Source organism: Emydura macquarii, unplaced genomic scaffold (assembly GCF_026122565.2).
Source record: "Emydura macquarii macquarii isolate MOO-44397 ecotype Brisbane River unplaced genomic scaffold, CSIRO-AGI_Emac_v2 contig_320, whole genome shotgun sequence".
Taxonomy (NCBI): domain Eukaryota; kingdom Metazoa; phylum Chordata; order Testudines; family Chelidae; genus Emydura; species Emydura macquarii.
Genome location: NW_027130457.1, coordinates 6,019,076 through 6,036,422, shown reverse-complemented (window position 1 = coordinate 6,036,422; position 17,347 = coordinate 6,019,076). Strand labels below are relative to the sequence as shown.

The 17,347-nt window shown below is 41.1% G+C and overlaps 1 protein-coding gene across 2 annotated transcripts in view; it reads right to left on the bottom strand.

Moving 5' to 3' along the window:
* Nucleotides 1-11,246: 11,246 nt before the first annotated feature.
* Nucleotides 11,247-17,347, bottom strand: part of MYO10 (myosin X) — a 235,838-nt gene continuing 229,737 nt past the window's right edge. For both annotated transcript variants that reach the window (XM_067569804.1, XM_067569800.1), the window contains 3 exons: nucleotides 13,684-14,136; nucleotides 13,067-13,258; nucleotides 11,247-12,661 (listed from right to left, as the gene is read on the bottom strand). In XM_067569804.1, coding sequence (XP_067425905.1) covers nucleotides 12,566-12,661; nucleotides 13,067-13,258; nucleotides 13,684-14,136 — 741 coding nt within the window. In that variant the 3' untranslated portion in view covers nucleotides 11,247-12,565. The remainder of the gene's footprint in view (nucleotides 12,662-13,066; nucleotides 13,259-13,683; nucleotides 14,137-17,347) is intronic.

Here is a 17,347-nt window from a genome sequence, read left to right as displayed (position 1 = left end):
AACATTGTACAAATTATCTGGGGCTAATATAGTGGACACCCCAGGATTTAGGGAAGAACTGGTCAGGGGTTTGGCTCCTGCAATGAAATTGGCTTTAAGTGCAGTGGATCCAACTGACTTTACTTTGACAGAGATAGAGGAAAAGGTTCGGAGTGCGCACAAACTCCATAGTGAAGCTTACGGTAAACAAGCAACTAGTAACCGTAATCACTCTAATGAAAGGTATACAGAAAAACCTAGAGGGACATTCAACGTCTGGGTGCCCGCAATGACAGAAATTACGACGGGGTCGCCAAAGTTCTTACGACACCTATCGCAGCTGCGGTAACATTCGAACGGCACCAATCAACACTGGACCTGGAAACCAGCAAGCATACAGCAGCAACAGAGAAACATCTGATGATAGACGGAAGAATTGGAATCCAAATGATCAGCAACGAAGTTTATCCTGGGACCGAAAGCAACCAAATAGATCCAATGCTAATGTGCCTCCAAAGCAAAACAGCAATCAAGATTGGGAAGAAAAAGCAAGCTTAAGAAGAGCAATTTTCCAAAGGTTACTCAAATATGAAAAACGTGCAGACATCGATGGACTACCATTAAAGGAATTGATTCATCTGTTAAATAAACATGAGAAAGAGGATGCACCATGATTCACACCTAGCAATTCAAGCAATCTTGGCCAGCGACCCAATTTGCAATGATGGGGCCGAGTCCCCTTGGCGCCCATAAAGGAAGTTTCGGAATTAGAAGAGGACCAGTGGGGGCGTCCAACAGTGACAACTATCATAGAAGGGGATTTCGGTTCATACAAATGCAGAATGCTGGTCGACACGGGGGCAGCCGCCTCAATCATAGCAGACAATAATAAGGAAAAGCAAGAGAAATGGCCAATCAAAACATGGAAGAAATTAGAAGGATTCAACGGAAAAACATCACTAGTGCCATTTACATCCAATTTAAGATGTATAGTTGGCAATATGCAGTGTTATGGTTCATTCGGACTACAAATACTTGATGCTATGGGAATTTTAGGAAGTGATATTTTAACTAAATTAGGAACCGTCATTGATTTACCAAACAAGTGTTTATGGAGTCGTGGAGGAGAGATGGTACCATTTGTGGTGTCCTCATGATGTAGAGTCGCATCTATCAAACATCCTGATGAAATCGTAATGCCAACATGGGAAAAAGATGTCAATGAAGTGATCCAAAAATACTTAAGGGTATTTTCTAAACACAAACTCCAGTGTGGGAAGATTAATAAAGAAATAGAAATTGTGGGCCCTGACCCTAAACCACAAAGACAGTATCAGTACCCACTACAAGCTCAACGTAGTTTGCATCAAACAATTGAAGCACTTAAAGAACAAAATGTGGTAGTACCTATGAACAGCACGTGCAATGCCCCTTTGTGGCCTGTTAAAAAGGCAGATGGATCAAGTTGGCGTATGACTATAGACTATCGTGCCTTAAATAAAATTACGCCCAAAATGGCCTCAGTGGTAGCCAAATATCCAAAAGTGATGGCTAAGATAGCCAAAGGAGCAAAATGGTTTTCAGTCCACGACCTGGGAAATGCGTTTTTCAGCATCCTGCTAAAACAGGAATGCTGGTACAAATTCGCATTCACCTTCGGAGAAGAACAGTACACATTCACACGATTACCTCAAGGATTCCATAACAGTCCCACGATTTGTCACCAAAACGTTGCGGCCATGTGGAAAGAATTTAAGGACAAGAATCATGTGGTTTCCTATGTAGACGATATATTGATTACGACCAAAACAAGAGAAGAAAACTTGCGGATATTAGATTCAGTTTTAAGGGTGATACAAGATACAGGGTTTATTGTTAATCCTGCGAAAGCTCAACTTTGCTCCCAAAGAGTGACGTATCTAGGGGTCACCCTAGGCACTGAGGGACGGAGCCCAGATCATCAAAGAATAGAAGTAATTAGCAAATTACCTGTGCCAACTGATTTAAATGGACTCATGTCATTTTTAGGCCTCACGGGTTTTTCTCGAGAGTTTATTCACCACTATGCTGCTACAGCTAAACCTTTGTATAAACTGCTACGGAAAAATGAAGAATGGATATGGAGTATTGAACAGCAGCAAGCTTTCGAGCACCTTAAGAAAGCACTAATGCAAGCACCAGCTTTAACTTACCCAGACCCCGAAAAACCATTCAATTTGCAGCTAGGAGCAACTGAAACAGAAGTAAGTGCCATATTGTCACAGGAACAAAATGGAACAGACAAGGTGGTGGCATATGCCTCAAGAAATTTAAATACAGTGGAAGAACAATATTCCTCATGTGAGAAAGAAGTTCTTGCCCTTGTTTGGGCTTTGGCACATTGGGAATACTTGATCGGGTTATCCCCCATAGTGCTAAAAACAAAGCACACTCCTACCAAATATGTGCTGAGCGGTAAAATAAATCAAGGCCGAGTGAGTAGTCCATGCTTAGCTGGTTGGACATTATCCCTCGTAAACCGAGAAATTACCACAGATGAACCTTCACAAAATGGACTTGCACCATATGCCCTAATTCTGCAGGGGATAGATCATCAATGCCCCATACCGCAGGAAATAACCTCAAAGTTAATTTCACCTTTCGAGTTCATCAAGGAGAAGGAGGTGAATATAGAACATATGGAAGTGTGGGCCATGGACGGCAGCAGCTTCTATGTAGACGGAACACCATTAGTAGGGTATGCAGCCATAAAGATGAAGCCGCAAAAGGTAATACTAGGTTCAGTTAAACCACCCTCCGCTCAATTGGCTGAACTAATTGCAGTTGCAGCTGTAATGGAGCATCTGAGTAAAGATAAAATCACTGTCATAATCATGGATTTCGAATGGGTGCTGCGCGTCTTATTGGATTGGATGCCAGTTTGGATGCATAATAAGATGAAAACGGGACAACAAACCTGTTATCCATGCACCGCATTTACAATACATATGGAATCTAGCTGAAAAATCAACGAAAAAGGTAAAATTGTGCAAAATCAAGGCACATTGCAAGCGTAAATCATTGCTGCAAGAATTAAACAAAAAGGTGGACTTACTGGCCAAAGAAGCTGTCACAATGGGCGATAATCATCTTTGGTTTCGATCATACATGGAAAAAGTTCCTGTAAAACTCGTCCAAACAAGAAGCAGAGCTAAGCAGGCTGAAAATGAACCGTACTTACCAGATGTAGAAACTTTACAACGACAAGATGAGGAAATCCAGCAGTTACTGCACAAGGGGAAGTATAAAGAATGGAAAATTTACCAAAATCACAATAACATAATCATGACTCATAATGAGGAACATGACATCCCGGTCATCGTAATGCCTACATGTCTGCGACAAGAACTCATAACTTTGGCACATCATCAAGGACACTTTGGACCCAGTAAAGTGCTAAGCAGAATCCTGGAGGTCGCATGGTGGCCTAATATGCTGGAAGATATAAAAGGTGTAGTGTATAATTGTCTACAGTGTGCAGTAAATAACCCTGATGCTCGAATTGTAAAGGGTCCCTTCAAGCATCAAAAAATAGTGGGACCATGGCAAAGAATCCAGGTTGATTACATCGGCCCATTACCAACCACAGGAAGAGGATTCAAGTATGTGCTGGTCATTGTCGACAGCTTCACCAAATGGATTGAGGCGTATCCAACATGCAATAATACATCCCTCACACCAGCGAAGAAGTTACTAAATGAAGCAATCGCCCGCTTCGGCATTTCCGAATGCATAGATTCTGATCAAGGTCCCCATTTCATCGGCGAGACCATAAAGCATCTGAGTGCAGCATTGGGAATAGATTGGAAACTGCACATTGCAGGCCACCCACAATCATCGGGGTTGGTAGAATGATCTAACCGAACTCTAAAAGCAGCGATGAGAAAATTGGTTAGTAGCTCGGGTAAGAATTGGGACGTTCACTTACCATTAATTTTAATGTCAATTAGAAGCATAGTAGGCGCTCATGGTTTCACACCTCATGAGGTGATGACAGGTCGCAAGATGCGTACACCAGAGCATTGGTGGATTGAAGGAGGGGTGCCTCCTGATGAGTTTCAGCACAATATTAAGATAACTCAATGGGTTCAGCAAATTTTAGATTATATCACTGAAATTCAGTATCGAGTGGCACACCAACTTGGCACGAATGTTAGTAACATGAATAAAAGATTAGATGGCAAATTTAAATGCACTGAATGGGATGTGGGTACCAAGGTACTGTATAAATGGTTCTCAGACACGGGACATGTTCTAAGTCCGAGATGGGTAGGCCCCTACCCTATTGTAAACAAGGCCAGTCCCACGGTCTACCAAGTGGCCATTAAGGACCATAAGGGAGGCACCTGGCTGAAATGGTTCCATTCGTCACAACTGAAACAATGGAACGGTGATGTACATGTTCAACCAAACTCCTAAAACCATAACAAGAAACAATGAAAATATACTTACCTTATTAATGTTTTCTTTTATTTATTTTCATTGTTTCTAGGAGGGGAATATATGTATACCCCCAACGCCTCTATAAGTGAACCATCCATCAACGAGTGGGTTGAGTTAAACAATTATTACAACTTTGATACGGCACCAGGGCAATTATTGTTTGCCGTGGCAGTATGTCTGATCTTAATACTGGTAATAATATGCAAACCAAGAATGTAATGATGTTGATGATACCAATAATGATGATATATGTAAATAGTGTTATGGGAATCACCATAGGCCCCAATCAGGTCTATAGGTGTACGAACAAAAATCCATCAATATGAGAAAAAAAATCTTGCTGTAAGGGGAGAACGGCCATTGCCATCGGTGGAACGAATAGTGGAAATTTTTACCCATACGGATGAAGCAGGGTGTAAAATTTATTGGAACCAGGTAACGAGTAAAGAGCCCAGTGTAAATATAACCAATTCCACTATACATGGAAAAGGCACAAAGAGGGCAATTATAATGGGGCAACTTTTTGTTGACAAAGCAGAAGAAAAATGCACATGGTACACTCCCTCAGAATATATTTTTAATCGGTCTGTACAATGCCAATCTGTAAATATGGACAGGAACAAGTGTGCAGAGATAAGGTGGTACACGCCTAAATTGTTAATGGCAGGAACACACTCTTTTCCGCTTGACATATACATGATCAGTGCTAATGGGTCTATTTACGCCATTGTAACTATGGGAACACAAGTCATCAATATAACAGTGAAATGTAGAAGCGTCATAAGAAAACATGCGGGATTTGGAAGGCAAAGCCCATATTGTAAAGGAGTAGAGGAAGATTATACATGGGCATGCCTAGCCAATATGACTATTAAGGTCACACCTCTAGACACAGGTGAATGGGCGGTGTATGGCCCACACGAGACCTGGTGGTACCAACAAAACACCGTGGTGGGAGCACCAAAGATCCATAAAGGAGGACCTGTAGTTGTGGGACGACAATTACGGCGTAAACTGCTAATTAACCCACAGTATGCTCTAACCCACTTGTTAATTGACTTAGACATAAGAATAGACACAGTTATGCCCATATGTAACCGGTACACTTCCACCTTAAGGAAAGGATGGGAGGAATGGATTAAAAGTATAGATGGTTCATTAAGAAGGAGAAAGAGAGATCTTACGGGAACAATACTTGGAGGAGTAGGAGCAGGGCTTGGCACGATTAACACCATCGATGTTGAGATCCTAGCCTCCAAACGAGGAAGAGTAGGAACTGAACTGAATACATTAAAACACCCGTTAGGAACATCGTTAAACGAATGATCAACTATACAGCACAGAGTTACAGATCTGTTGCCGCAATGGTTTAACACCAGGCAAAAAGACGTTGACGCATTGATTAAGGCTATAGGTACAGTGGAAGGAAATCTATCACTTGCAATTGCGTGCTCTCAAGCGCAAACATGGGCACAATCTGTGGCACAAGATATAATAAGAGATGGTCTTGAGGGAATTATTGCGCCCGAATTAAGAAAAATCATGAATCAGTATGGAATGGGGGATTTTGAGGAATCACATCCAGAATGGTGGAAATTAGTGCATTTTACCTTTACTAAAGAGCAAGTTGAGGCTCACGTTTTAACAATCAAAAGTGCACACGAATCATGGATATACCCTGTAATACCCATGGGTATCCTGATAAATAATTCATTGTTATGGCCAGAAGATCTGCCTAGATGAGTGGTCCACCATCAGGGAATGTGGCAAGCCACAAATTTACAAGCTTGTACGGGAGAAAAGGGGCTAGGCTACACATGTGAGCAAGAGTATCTAGACCCAAATGCATTATGCTTTCAAGGCAGAGGCAAATGTCATTATAAAATTGTAAAACCCCCCTGAAAAATCAATGATTGTTTCGATTAATGTATCTTGTGTATGTGTTAGAACTCTGTGTAAAGTGCTACTTGTAAATCTAAAATACAACATATCTGTACCAGAAAATGAGAATATTTGTATCTGTAATGTTTAATAGCGTGAAGGGCTGCGATTTAAATTTTGTTCAGAAACAATTATCAATTGTAAATATTTATGCACATTATAGTTTGTATCAGCACATCGAACCAGTGCTGGTGGGGACTAACATCACCCCATTGAAGCAACTGCTAACACACCCTGCGTTAAAAGATCAATTGGGAAAGCTAAAGGCAAAAGGCAGGGAGGTGGATATTGCTGTTCACCACGCCACTTCCCAAATTGAGAATGTTTTAGATCGTGTCAAAACCTCTAGCACAAGCAGTTGGTGGGCTAAATTCTTGGCTCAAGAGCAATCTCAGTTGTCAACTTGGAAAATAATATTCACTCCAGTAGTTCTGTTATGTATTGTACAGGTAATTGTGTTCGGTTTAATGTTCAACCTGTACATAAGCATAAGAAAACTAAGAGGCTTAATGTGGTCCAGAGCCACACAAGTTGTATATAAAAATGATGGGAGTCCTTCTCTCTGGCTCGAAAGACCCCCATCAAGGAGGGGAACTGTAAGGGTGTGGCTCTATGCCCCCTATTTGTTCTCCCCTCCATGTGTATAGTTATAGAGATCCTTAAGTGAGTAGATTCTCTATTGTTTGTTATGTAAAAAAGAGTCCTGCCAATCAAGAACTATAAGTTCAAAAGGTCAGATCAGTCCAACTACCTGACCAAGGTTAATCTGCCTGGCAACCGCTAGCCAGCTTATCAGAGGGTACATTCATCTCTGTAGGGCCATGTGCATAACTGTTAGAGGGCCGTGTGCACATGAGTGTCGGGTGCAAAACCCAGCAAGGCGGGAAATCCTGAATCTGTGATTGGCTCCTGGAGGCCCATGCGAAGCTATATAAGGCTGAGTCAACTGACAGTTGGTGCTGCTCCTGTTTGCTGCTGTTGTTCCTGCTGGACCAGTGGAGGGAGGAGAGCACTGATGGTGGTTGTTAGTATTGGGGTAAGACACAACGGACTAGGAAGAGAAGTAGAGGGACCCAACGAGGACGAGAAGCAGACGAAAGACCAGATTGGTACCATCAGCGCCAGGAGGCGAAGAAACAAACGTTAGCCTGAAAGAGAGACTTTGGGATTCCCACGGGTTGCTTTATTAAGGTTTGGGTCCTGGGGTATAGCCCCACATCGTTCTGAACCCTGTGTGTTTGTTATATTTTGCCACTTTAATAAATTGACACCCTTTGTTTTCGAAGAAGGAACCCTGAGTGAGCATTTGTCCTTCGCCTGAGCACGCCGTTAAATAGCATTGGGAAAAGACCCCTCACTCTGGCTTCGGGAAGTGGGAAATATTAGGATGTGGGCCCTTTTAGATCCCCTAAGTCCGGAACAACCACACCATCAAACTTTGCAGGGCCCCCTGTGGCATGGAGCCCCAGGCAGTTGTTTTGTTTGCCACCCCCTAACGCTGTCCCTACACTTGTGATCCTTCCTCCTCCTCCTCTCCCCCAAAAAACCCATAACGCAACCCTGGGTTTAAAAACACAGATCTAGGTGAGTTGACATCTGTACGGGAAAAACTCTGTACCCCCAGGGGTACATGTACCCCTGGTTGAGAGCCACTGAGCTAGTCTGTGTGTTGAGGCAGGACCCAGTATACCTGGACCATCCTGTTAGGTGGACTTGTCCAACCTTTTCACTGATGATGGGGGTTCCCCAACCTCCCTTGGAAACCTATTCCAGTGCTTAACTATAGTTAGGAAGCTTTTCCTAAAATTTAAACTAAATCTCCCTTGCTGCACATTAAGATCATTATTTCTTGTCCTACCTTCAGTGGTCATAGAGAAAAATTGATCACTGTCCTATCTATAACAACTTATTTGATGACTGTTAAAAACTATCAGGTCTTCCTTCAGTCTTTTTTCTCAAGCCTAAACATGCTTAGTTTTTTTTTGTTTTTTGTTTTTTTAAACCTTTCCTCCGAGATGAGGTTTTCTAAACTTCTTTCATTTTTGTTGTTCTCCTCTGGGCACTCTCCAGTTTGTCCACATTTCTCCAAAAGTGTGGTACCCAGAATTGGACACACTACTCAGGCAGAGGCCTCACTACTGCTGAGCAAATCAAGACCGTTACATCCCGTGTCTTAAAAAGACTAATGGGGTGTATTAGCAAAAAGTCTTGTTTGTGACAACTGCTTCACATATTGTTGTCTTATATTCAATTTGTGATCAACTATAACTCCCAGAGACTTTTCAGCAATTTTACTGTCTATCCAGTTACGCCCCATTTTGTAATTGTGCATTTAGTTTTTCTTTTTTAAATGTAGAACTTTGCACTTATCTTTACTGAATTTCATCTTGTTGATTTCAAAATTTATCAAGGTAATTTTCAATTCTAATCCTGTTCTCCAAGGTGCTTGCAACCCCTCCCAGCCTGGTGTCATCCACATATTTTATAAATGTGCTCCCCATTCTGTTAACTAAGTCATTAATAAAAACAAATAATAAAAATAAAGTACTGGATCAAGGACAGACCCCTGCAAGACCCCACTAAATTTGTTTTCCCAGTTTGACAGTGAACCATTAATAACTATTCTGAGTATGATTTTTAACATGTTGTGTACCTTTCTTATAGAAATTTAATCCAGGTCACAGTTCTCTAGTCTGGTTATGAGAGAGTCAGTCTGCAGCTGCTGGTAGCAGATTTATTAAGGGCATCCAGCTGTTATGCAAAGGTCTTATGGTGATTGCTCAGTGCCGATGTATCAGCAAGCCTTGGTGTTGGCCTTAGTATGCCTCCTGTGCTGGACCTGCTTGGTAAGGTAAGAGTTGAGTCTCTTGTCATCCGGGGATCAATATTTCTTGCAGTCTCTTGTCTTCCGAGGACTGAACTGAAGACACTGGGAAGACTCTGGCCAGTTCTGAGCCTCAGGACAGAGACTTCAATGCTGGATGAGCTCTGGAGCCGAGGCTGGACCATTGACTTACCTAGTGCTTTGAAAGGTAGGTAGCCTGGTCCAATGGTGCAGGTTTCTCTGTCTCCAGTACTGACAAAACTCTTGTGGAGCTCTCAAAGAGGAAGAGTTTCAAAAGAGACTTCCTCTTTCTGGATTGGTGCAGCATGTGGGATACTTGTGTGGCATATGCACTTACCCCAAACAGAGAAGGCACTTTGTGTGTCCATCATTGATAGGAATGGCTTCCTCACAAGAAGGGCAGATCATGAATTCTTGGGGACTTGGACTGCCATGTGCAAAAAGATCCAGTGCAGGGAGGCAGCAGGTGGATTTGAAGACCTCCGCTATCAATCTAAGATTTATTGCCAATGGGCTGAAAACAACAACTTAGAACTAACTGTAAGAATAAAGTCTCACAGTATGCAGAAATGCAGATACTGCTGGTGTTCCATCTTGCAGCCATGAGCAGTAAGAAGGAACAAAAGAGCAGTTGAGGCTGCCCTACCCTTTTTTCTCTCTGCTACAGAGGGCACAAGCGTGGCCAAACTGACACTGCTGTTCAGAATGATTCCAGTCTCGCAGGTGTGGAGCATACACGCACCAGAAGTGGAAAACATATGGACAATCACTTGAAGAACCATAGTTCTGATTTTTGTCTCATACCTTACAATGGACCCAAGGTATATGTGTATTGTAATATAATGTACTCCTTGCCCTGTATTGTTTGTCTTGCCCCTTTCTCATGTTGTTACAACACCACAACCAGTAACTGTTGTTCTTCGAGATGTGTTGCTTATGTCCATTCCAATATAGGTGAGCGCACGCCACCATGCACGGGTTCCCAGAACTTTTTCCTCTTAGCAGACCCCGTAGGGTTGGCTCTGGTGCCCCCTGGAGTGCCGTGCACATGCCGTGGTATATGAGGCACTGCCGACCCTACGGCCCCTCAGTTCCTTCTTTCCGCTTCTGACAGTTGCCCTTGTAGAACTTTGTTGTGCATAGTTAGTTAAGTGTTCGTTAAGTGTTAAGTAGTTAAGTAGAGTAGTTTAGAATTCAGTAGAAGCCCTCAGGGGCTTAGGGTGACCTTTAGGATATGTTCCTCTTTTGCTCAGGAGGGAAAAGGAATGAAATGATGAGAAATGTGTGAAGAGATCAGGAACACATAAGCACAGTAAGTTTGCTCCATGCTATACTGTGGATTCTCTGAGAAAATGATGTTGTAATAAATCTCAGGGAGTGAGGGTATCACCCCTGGCAAGTAGGTACGTGTGTCTGCCACAGTGAAAGAAGGCCACTGTTTGTAGCAAACTTTTTTAAGCCCCTTACAACTTGTGACAAAGACCTCTTGGCCACACATTTGTCGGGCCTGTGTATGCTCAGAAAGCTGCTGTAATGTATGTTGTGTGCCCCTAAGATGTGTCTAGTTGCTGATCAAGTTATTGATTCCGAGGGCAGTACAAATGAAAGCTCTGGTGTTTAATTGCATTTCGTTTCTAGAGAGATTTTTACATTGTACAAGAATACTCAACAATTCTCATTTTTAATTTCCTTGATTCCTCCCACATTTCCTTAGGCTGCACCCCTATCTTTTGCTATTTGTGGATTTTGTGTAATACCAATTTATTGTAATTCATAAAGCTCCTTACCAAGCAGGTGGTTTTAGCTTACACTTGGGCTTTTGGAAGATGGAAATGGAGTATATTGTTATGCTTTTCTTTACTCAATATTAAACACACCTACCATCACACATGTAAAAGCAACTTCAGTTTGCAGTGTATTCATATCCTTGCCCCAAAAAGGTTGGAAGACAATTAGAGTTTTTTGAGAAACCAGATTCAATATAAATGGGAAACAGGCATGTTAACTAAGATCTTTTATTGCTGGTCTTTCTTTGAGCAAATAAGCAATATTTTTTAAAGGCTGAGGTTGTCAAAAAGGGCTAGTACAATTGTGTTTTATTTGTTATGGACAAAAGACATTATCGATCCAAGTTTTGCCTTATATTACAACTTTTGCATACAAAAATAAAAGTCCCAAACCAGCTTTAAGTACTACTGGCTGATAGCACTGACTTATTTACAGGTGCTTTGTCAAGAACCATCATTAGGCAGCAGGGTAAAATATTGAGGCATTTATAACAATAGTTTCAGTATATATAATTTTTCTCCTGTTTAATTTCTACTTTGACCTTTTTGATTGGGGTTTATTTTGGAGCATCCAATCAGAGTTTAAGAATAGTGTTTTTAAAAGAAATATTTAATATTTAAAATTTTAAGTTGAAACAAGTTAAAGAATATTGTATGAATAACTGCATTTCCATATTAGAGCAGTTTATAAATAGTTTCTCAGCTACCTATCTATTTATAATACAGAACGTACAGAATGCAGACTTGCTACATATGTGGTAATATGCATTTGTAATAGTAAATCAAAAAGGTAAGAAAATCCCAGATTTTGATTTGTTAATAAAACTGGCTTATAAAAGTAATTGTAAAATTGAAACAACTCTAACTCTCTGGACTATTAAAATGTACAGAAAGACTGTTTACACCATTGCACATCATTATTCCCTTTGCTTTAAATGCTTGTGAAATATGAAATAAAATTAGAATCTACATAATTCATATGCATTTACACACAAGCATACATCCATGAAAGCAAGGGGAAACAAAACACACTGTTAACTAAGTCCATAAGAAGGCTGCCAGCAGCATTCTGACAAAAATACTTTCTCCCCCACACATAGATCAGGCCAGTAGGTTAGTGCATTATGGATGAATTAACTCCTCCTCTTCCATGTTTTCTTAGTATTCTGAATAGGAAAATAAAGCACATCCCCTCAACAACATAATTCATGTAAATGGAAGTTGGTTTTAATGTCTTAAGGCACTTCTTACTGCTTGAATGGCAGTGTATTAAGTTTTAAGGCATACAGTATGTCAACTAAAGGTAATAAAGCTTGGAAAGTTTTGAAGAATGTTAGCCAACAGTTTTTAGTATGTGACTATTCAAGTTGATGTTTTATGGAGGCTTCCTGAAAAAGCTTTGATTGAAGATGCCCCAAAAATTCTGTTTCTTGGGTAGCTTGTTGACCAATTGGATCAGTATTTTCAGGCCCCATGTAGGCCAGCAGTGATATGTTCTAATAGTAATTGCACTGTGAGACTGGTTCTGTTTTCATCTGGAGCTGCTACTCACTGATCGAGAGGTGCTGTAACGTTTTTTCACAATCATACTGATATAAGCTTTCATCAGTTTTGCGATGTCAACCACCTGCCAAGAGAGTAAAAATAACCCAAATCTTTTAGTGTCATATAAAAATGCATGTATACATTCCTCTGGGCACATAAAATAGCAGTGTGACTTCTATTATCTAACCCCTTACAAAAAAACCCTTATTGTTAGTAAACACAAATACTTAGAAACTTAATGGCTTCTACCCTATTCCCTGTTTTCTCTTTGCCTCTCCTCTCTGCCTCTGCTACAGAACATGACAGAATGACTGACTATTAATCGGCTTTGTTACTAAAAATCAGTATGTTCTAGATGAAGAAAAACCTATGAAATTGTGTTTAAACCTTCAAACACTGACAGATAAAAGTATTACCTGGAAAAAAAATGCTAGTTAATAAGAGATGAAATTAACAAAAAGAGCATTTTAAAGTGCTCTTTACTTACCTCACTGGTCTCAAAAAGCAGTTCTCTCTCATCCACCACAATCTTGTAGGTGTTGGCAAGTGGTGCTCCAAAGGACAAGATATGTTCATATTGGAACACTTCTAAAGGTCTACCTTCCCCACGCTTGTAAACAGAAACTGCATCGACACTGACTCCCAACCAGAGTTCTTGGGGGAAGCCCCCTTCTTTACACTAGTGAAGAAAAGAGTATAAATTAACATTCAAGGAAACTTGGAAAAAAATCACTTAATGCTGAGGCAATCTTCTGTGCACCCAAAATCACAGTTCAAGTAAAGGCAATATAGCATTCTGTACAATGTTTTCTACTCTCCATCTAGCCAATTTTTTTATGGGAGTCAATTATTTGATCTTGTAGAAAAATATTATTGTTCATTAATAGACACATATAAATGTCTACATTGGGCATTATACCATAACTAGAGTCTAATTAAATATTCCATATTATGTCAGCCTTCTCTCCTCCAAGAAAGAGATAGTCATACTAATTTAAATAATATATTGTTATATATATTAACAAGCTCATTGTCAAGCTCATTGTCCAGAATAGTAGCAACTCTCCAATAGGTCACTGACAATGTTTAGTGTGTCTTACTCACCTCCACATCAAAAAGTGTTGACCCATAGCCAGGCCACTCCTTAATCAAATACATGTATTTGGCCATAGCCTGTTCCTGATTCATTCCCTGCAGTTTTTTCCACTTGTTGATAACACTAGTCCTGGCAGCTGAGACTTCCTCTTTGATCCACATATCCAACATCAGCTCCTCCTCCATCTTCTGTTTGCTGATGGAGCCATTGCGGAAACTCCTCCTTAGCGTTCCTTCAAGAAAGCTGGCTCGCTTCCTCTCAATCCTCTCTGCTGGGGTAAACGTTTTAGTAGACTGTGTAATACGGGACTTCAGCTTTTGTAAGGGATAGACTTCTTCTATTTCTGGTATGGTGGTATGCAGACTGTAGTCTCCTTGTAGATACTGTAGTCGCAAAGCAGCAAGCACCTGGAGTGTTTCTTCAGGAGCAGGGTAGTGTCCTCTAATCACTGCTTCGTGAGCCTAATGGAAAGGAAGAAGAGAGCAGAAGAGTACTAGCTTTACACACAGGTATAAGCAGGACTCTTAATTCTTTGGAAATTAGATAATACCTGCAAACTGGCTTTTTCCTAGGAGCTGGTATAGAGAGTCAATATGGGGGTTTGAGAGACTGGCTCTAGCAGACTAGAGAGGCAGGTGACTTGTGTCCTGATTCTCCTCTGTGTCAGGCTCCCTCCCTGGCTGGACTACATCTTCCATGATTCACTCTGCTAACTCCTCAAGAAGAGAGATCATGGTGCATGTGGGAGATTTAGTCTAGCCAGAAAGCCCAGCCCATGAAGGAGAATGGGGGTAAGAGAAATCCAAACTATTGTACAACTCATGCCACTATGAAGGCATTTCTGAGTTGAAATTTTCAACCAAAGGTTTTCAGGGTCTTTTGTGGAAAAATTTTGATGAGAATGAATTTGGTTTTGGGTCAAAATTTTCCATGGAAGGGGACGTCCCAGCCGGGACTATCTTAAAATGACTGACTACACTATTAAGAACACTTAAAGCCTAATGTACCTAACTAAGTTAAACAAAAGGGAATGAGCATTTGCAATGTAAGCACAGGCAGTTCCAGCAACTGTCACAAGCGGAAAGAAGGAACTGAGGGGGCGTAGGGCTGGCAGCGCCTCATAAACCGCAGCATGTGCGTGGGGCTCCAGGGGGCGCCAGAGTTGACCCTACAGATTCTACTAAAGGGAAAAAGGTTTTGGTAACCGTGCACAAGGGCGTGCACACACCTAAATTGGAATGGACATGAGCAAATACTCGAAGAAGAAAAACGATTTTTAACCTGGTATATTGGGGGAAAAGAGGGGAGGGAAAGAGATACTTGGATTAAAGCTGTGTGTTTGTGTGTGTGTGTGTGTGTGCGCGCGCATGGGCAGCAGGGGGAAGGAGCATCTAAGTGTCAAAGAAGTGTCTTCAGTTTAAGGGTTAAAGCCTTTAGATGTTAAAACAGTTCAGAGGTTTAGAGACACAAAAATTCAAAACTGGAGCCACTTTGATTTTTTTAACTCATAAAATGATACCAATTACTTGGCAGCGAACCCATGCAGCATATGAAAAAGGGAGCAGCATGGTTGGTACCAGAGCACAATTAATCGCATGCTTACGATCTATGCATGAAATTCATCTTAGTGATTGAATACTCTCCAAGGGTGGCCAAACTGTGGCTTGTGAGCTGCATGCGGCTCTTTTACAATTAAAGTGCAGCTCATGGAGCCCCCTATGCCCTGCTCCCCATTCTCCGCCTACCAGACTGGGGTGGGGAGCTTGGAGCTTCTGCCTTCATATAATTGCACTCATTTGAATTGCAAACTCTGCAGGCACCTGTCTGCAGTTAAGATCAATACCACAATATGATGTTTCAGAAGACAGCACTTCAGTGCTCCACCACTCTTCTAGGTTATATTATCTAAAGGGTTTTCTTAATGATTGTTTGTTTCACATAAAAAAAAACCTGCTTGGCTGTTCCATGCCTCATAACATCTCTCTAGATTTGCAAGGGCTTGGATTGCTGCAGTGGCAGCCTGTTCAGCCTCTGAGATCTGTGCGGACTAGTAAACAAGGACTAGTAATTAAAGAGTGAGTTAATGAGCTCTGAAGGAACCCCCCTAGGTAGACCAGAAGGACTGTGTCTAACGTGTAGACTTAAGCCAAGTCTTAACTAAAAAGTTAAGTTGACCCAGCTACATCGCTCAGGGTAGTGTAGTTAAGCCAACATAACCCGGTAGACCATACTAGGTCCACAGAAGAATTCTTCTATTGACCTAGCTACCACCCTTTGGAGAGATGGATTAACTACAGGGATGGGAGAACCTCTCCTGTTGCAGTAGTGAATGTCTACATTTAAACCACTACAGTGGAAGCGCTGCAGCTGTGCTGCTGCAGGGAGTTAAGTGTGGACCTAGCATTAGGGGGATAAATCTAAACTAAGGGTAGGGGAAAAAACACTCGGGGCTTCAAAATGATACAACTGACTCAAAGGGATAACACAAAGTAGTTGGCTACTTCCACTTGGAAAACTGCAGATTTGTACCACCCTAAAAGAAATCAGGCTTAAGTAACTGCCAAATATCAGTTTGCTGGCATAGATCCTTTTTAACAAAAGGTTAAACAGACTTATACAGGAAGCCTTGGGGATCCTTTAAAGTGGTCACTAGACAGAGAAGATGACAGCCTATTGGAGGCTTTCCTTAGTCCTTCACGGTGTGGCACAAAATGAAACAGCAGCTAAAACATTCTACAATAATAAATACCAACAGTGAGAATCTTTGCTGGCAGCATAAAGGGCTTGTTAAGCAAGCAAAACTAAAACGGTTTCCTATCAATATTTTAAGATTTATTTACACCCACAAATCCATTTAGCTTACTACCAGTTCTGTCCTTTTGCAATAATAAACCCCATTCTAGAGTGAAGAGAGCATATTCATTACTTATCACAGTGTTTTGATGGGTATGGGGGAGCCAGCCTGACTGTCTATTACCAAGCTTATTAAATGCTAATCTACTGCTGAAAATCACAAGTTAATTAGCTGCCAGTATAAGTCTTGATGATAAAAAACCCAAAACCCAACCCTTACATATTTCTGTGGGGAACTCATTGTTTCCTTTTCTTTTTAACTTTTACGTTTCTTGTGCCTTCTTAGTAAGAGCATATTCAGTTTAATGTGGATGCACATCCAGGTTCCCATCCCAGGGGGATTATGATTTTGAAAATCAGAGGTGAAGTGTAAGGAGTTGTAAGTGATCCTGCAGACCAGGTGGTCCTCAGCTGGTGTAAACTGGTGTAGCTCCATTATTAATGGAGCTAGCAGGTTTAAGAATCCAGCTGAGGTCTTGTTTCCAAAATATTAATAATTTCTTCAGATTAAATGTATAAAATAAGTGTAGACTAAGGGAACTCAAAGGTCTCTAAACTAGAATGACTTGCATAATGAGCAACTGGAAAACTTTTAAAGCAAGGACAAGGAGATTATTTTAACAAATATATTTATAACTCCTGCTAACTGCTTTTCCTGTTATATCCTTGTCTTTTGGCCTCTAGATGTATAAATTATTCTGGTTTAGATGCAGTGAGCCAAATTCAGATGTAATGTGTAAGGGCGGGGTAGCTAACATAATAGTAACAGAGACAGGAGTGGGCAAAGTAGTCTAAACTGCTGCAATGTACAAGCAAAGG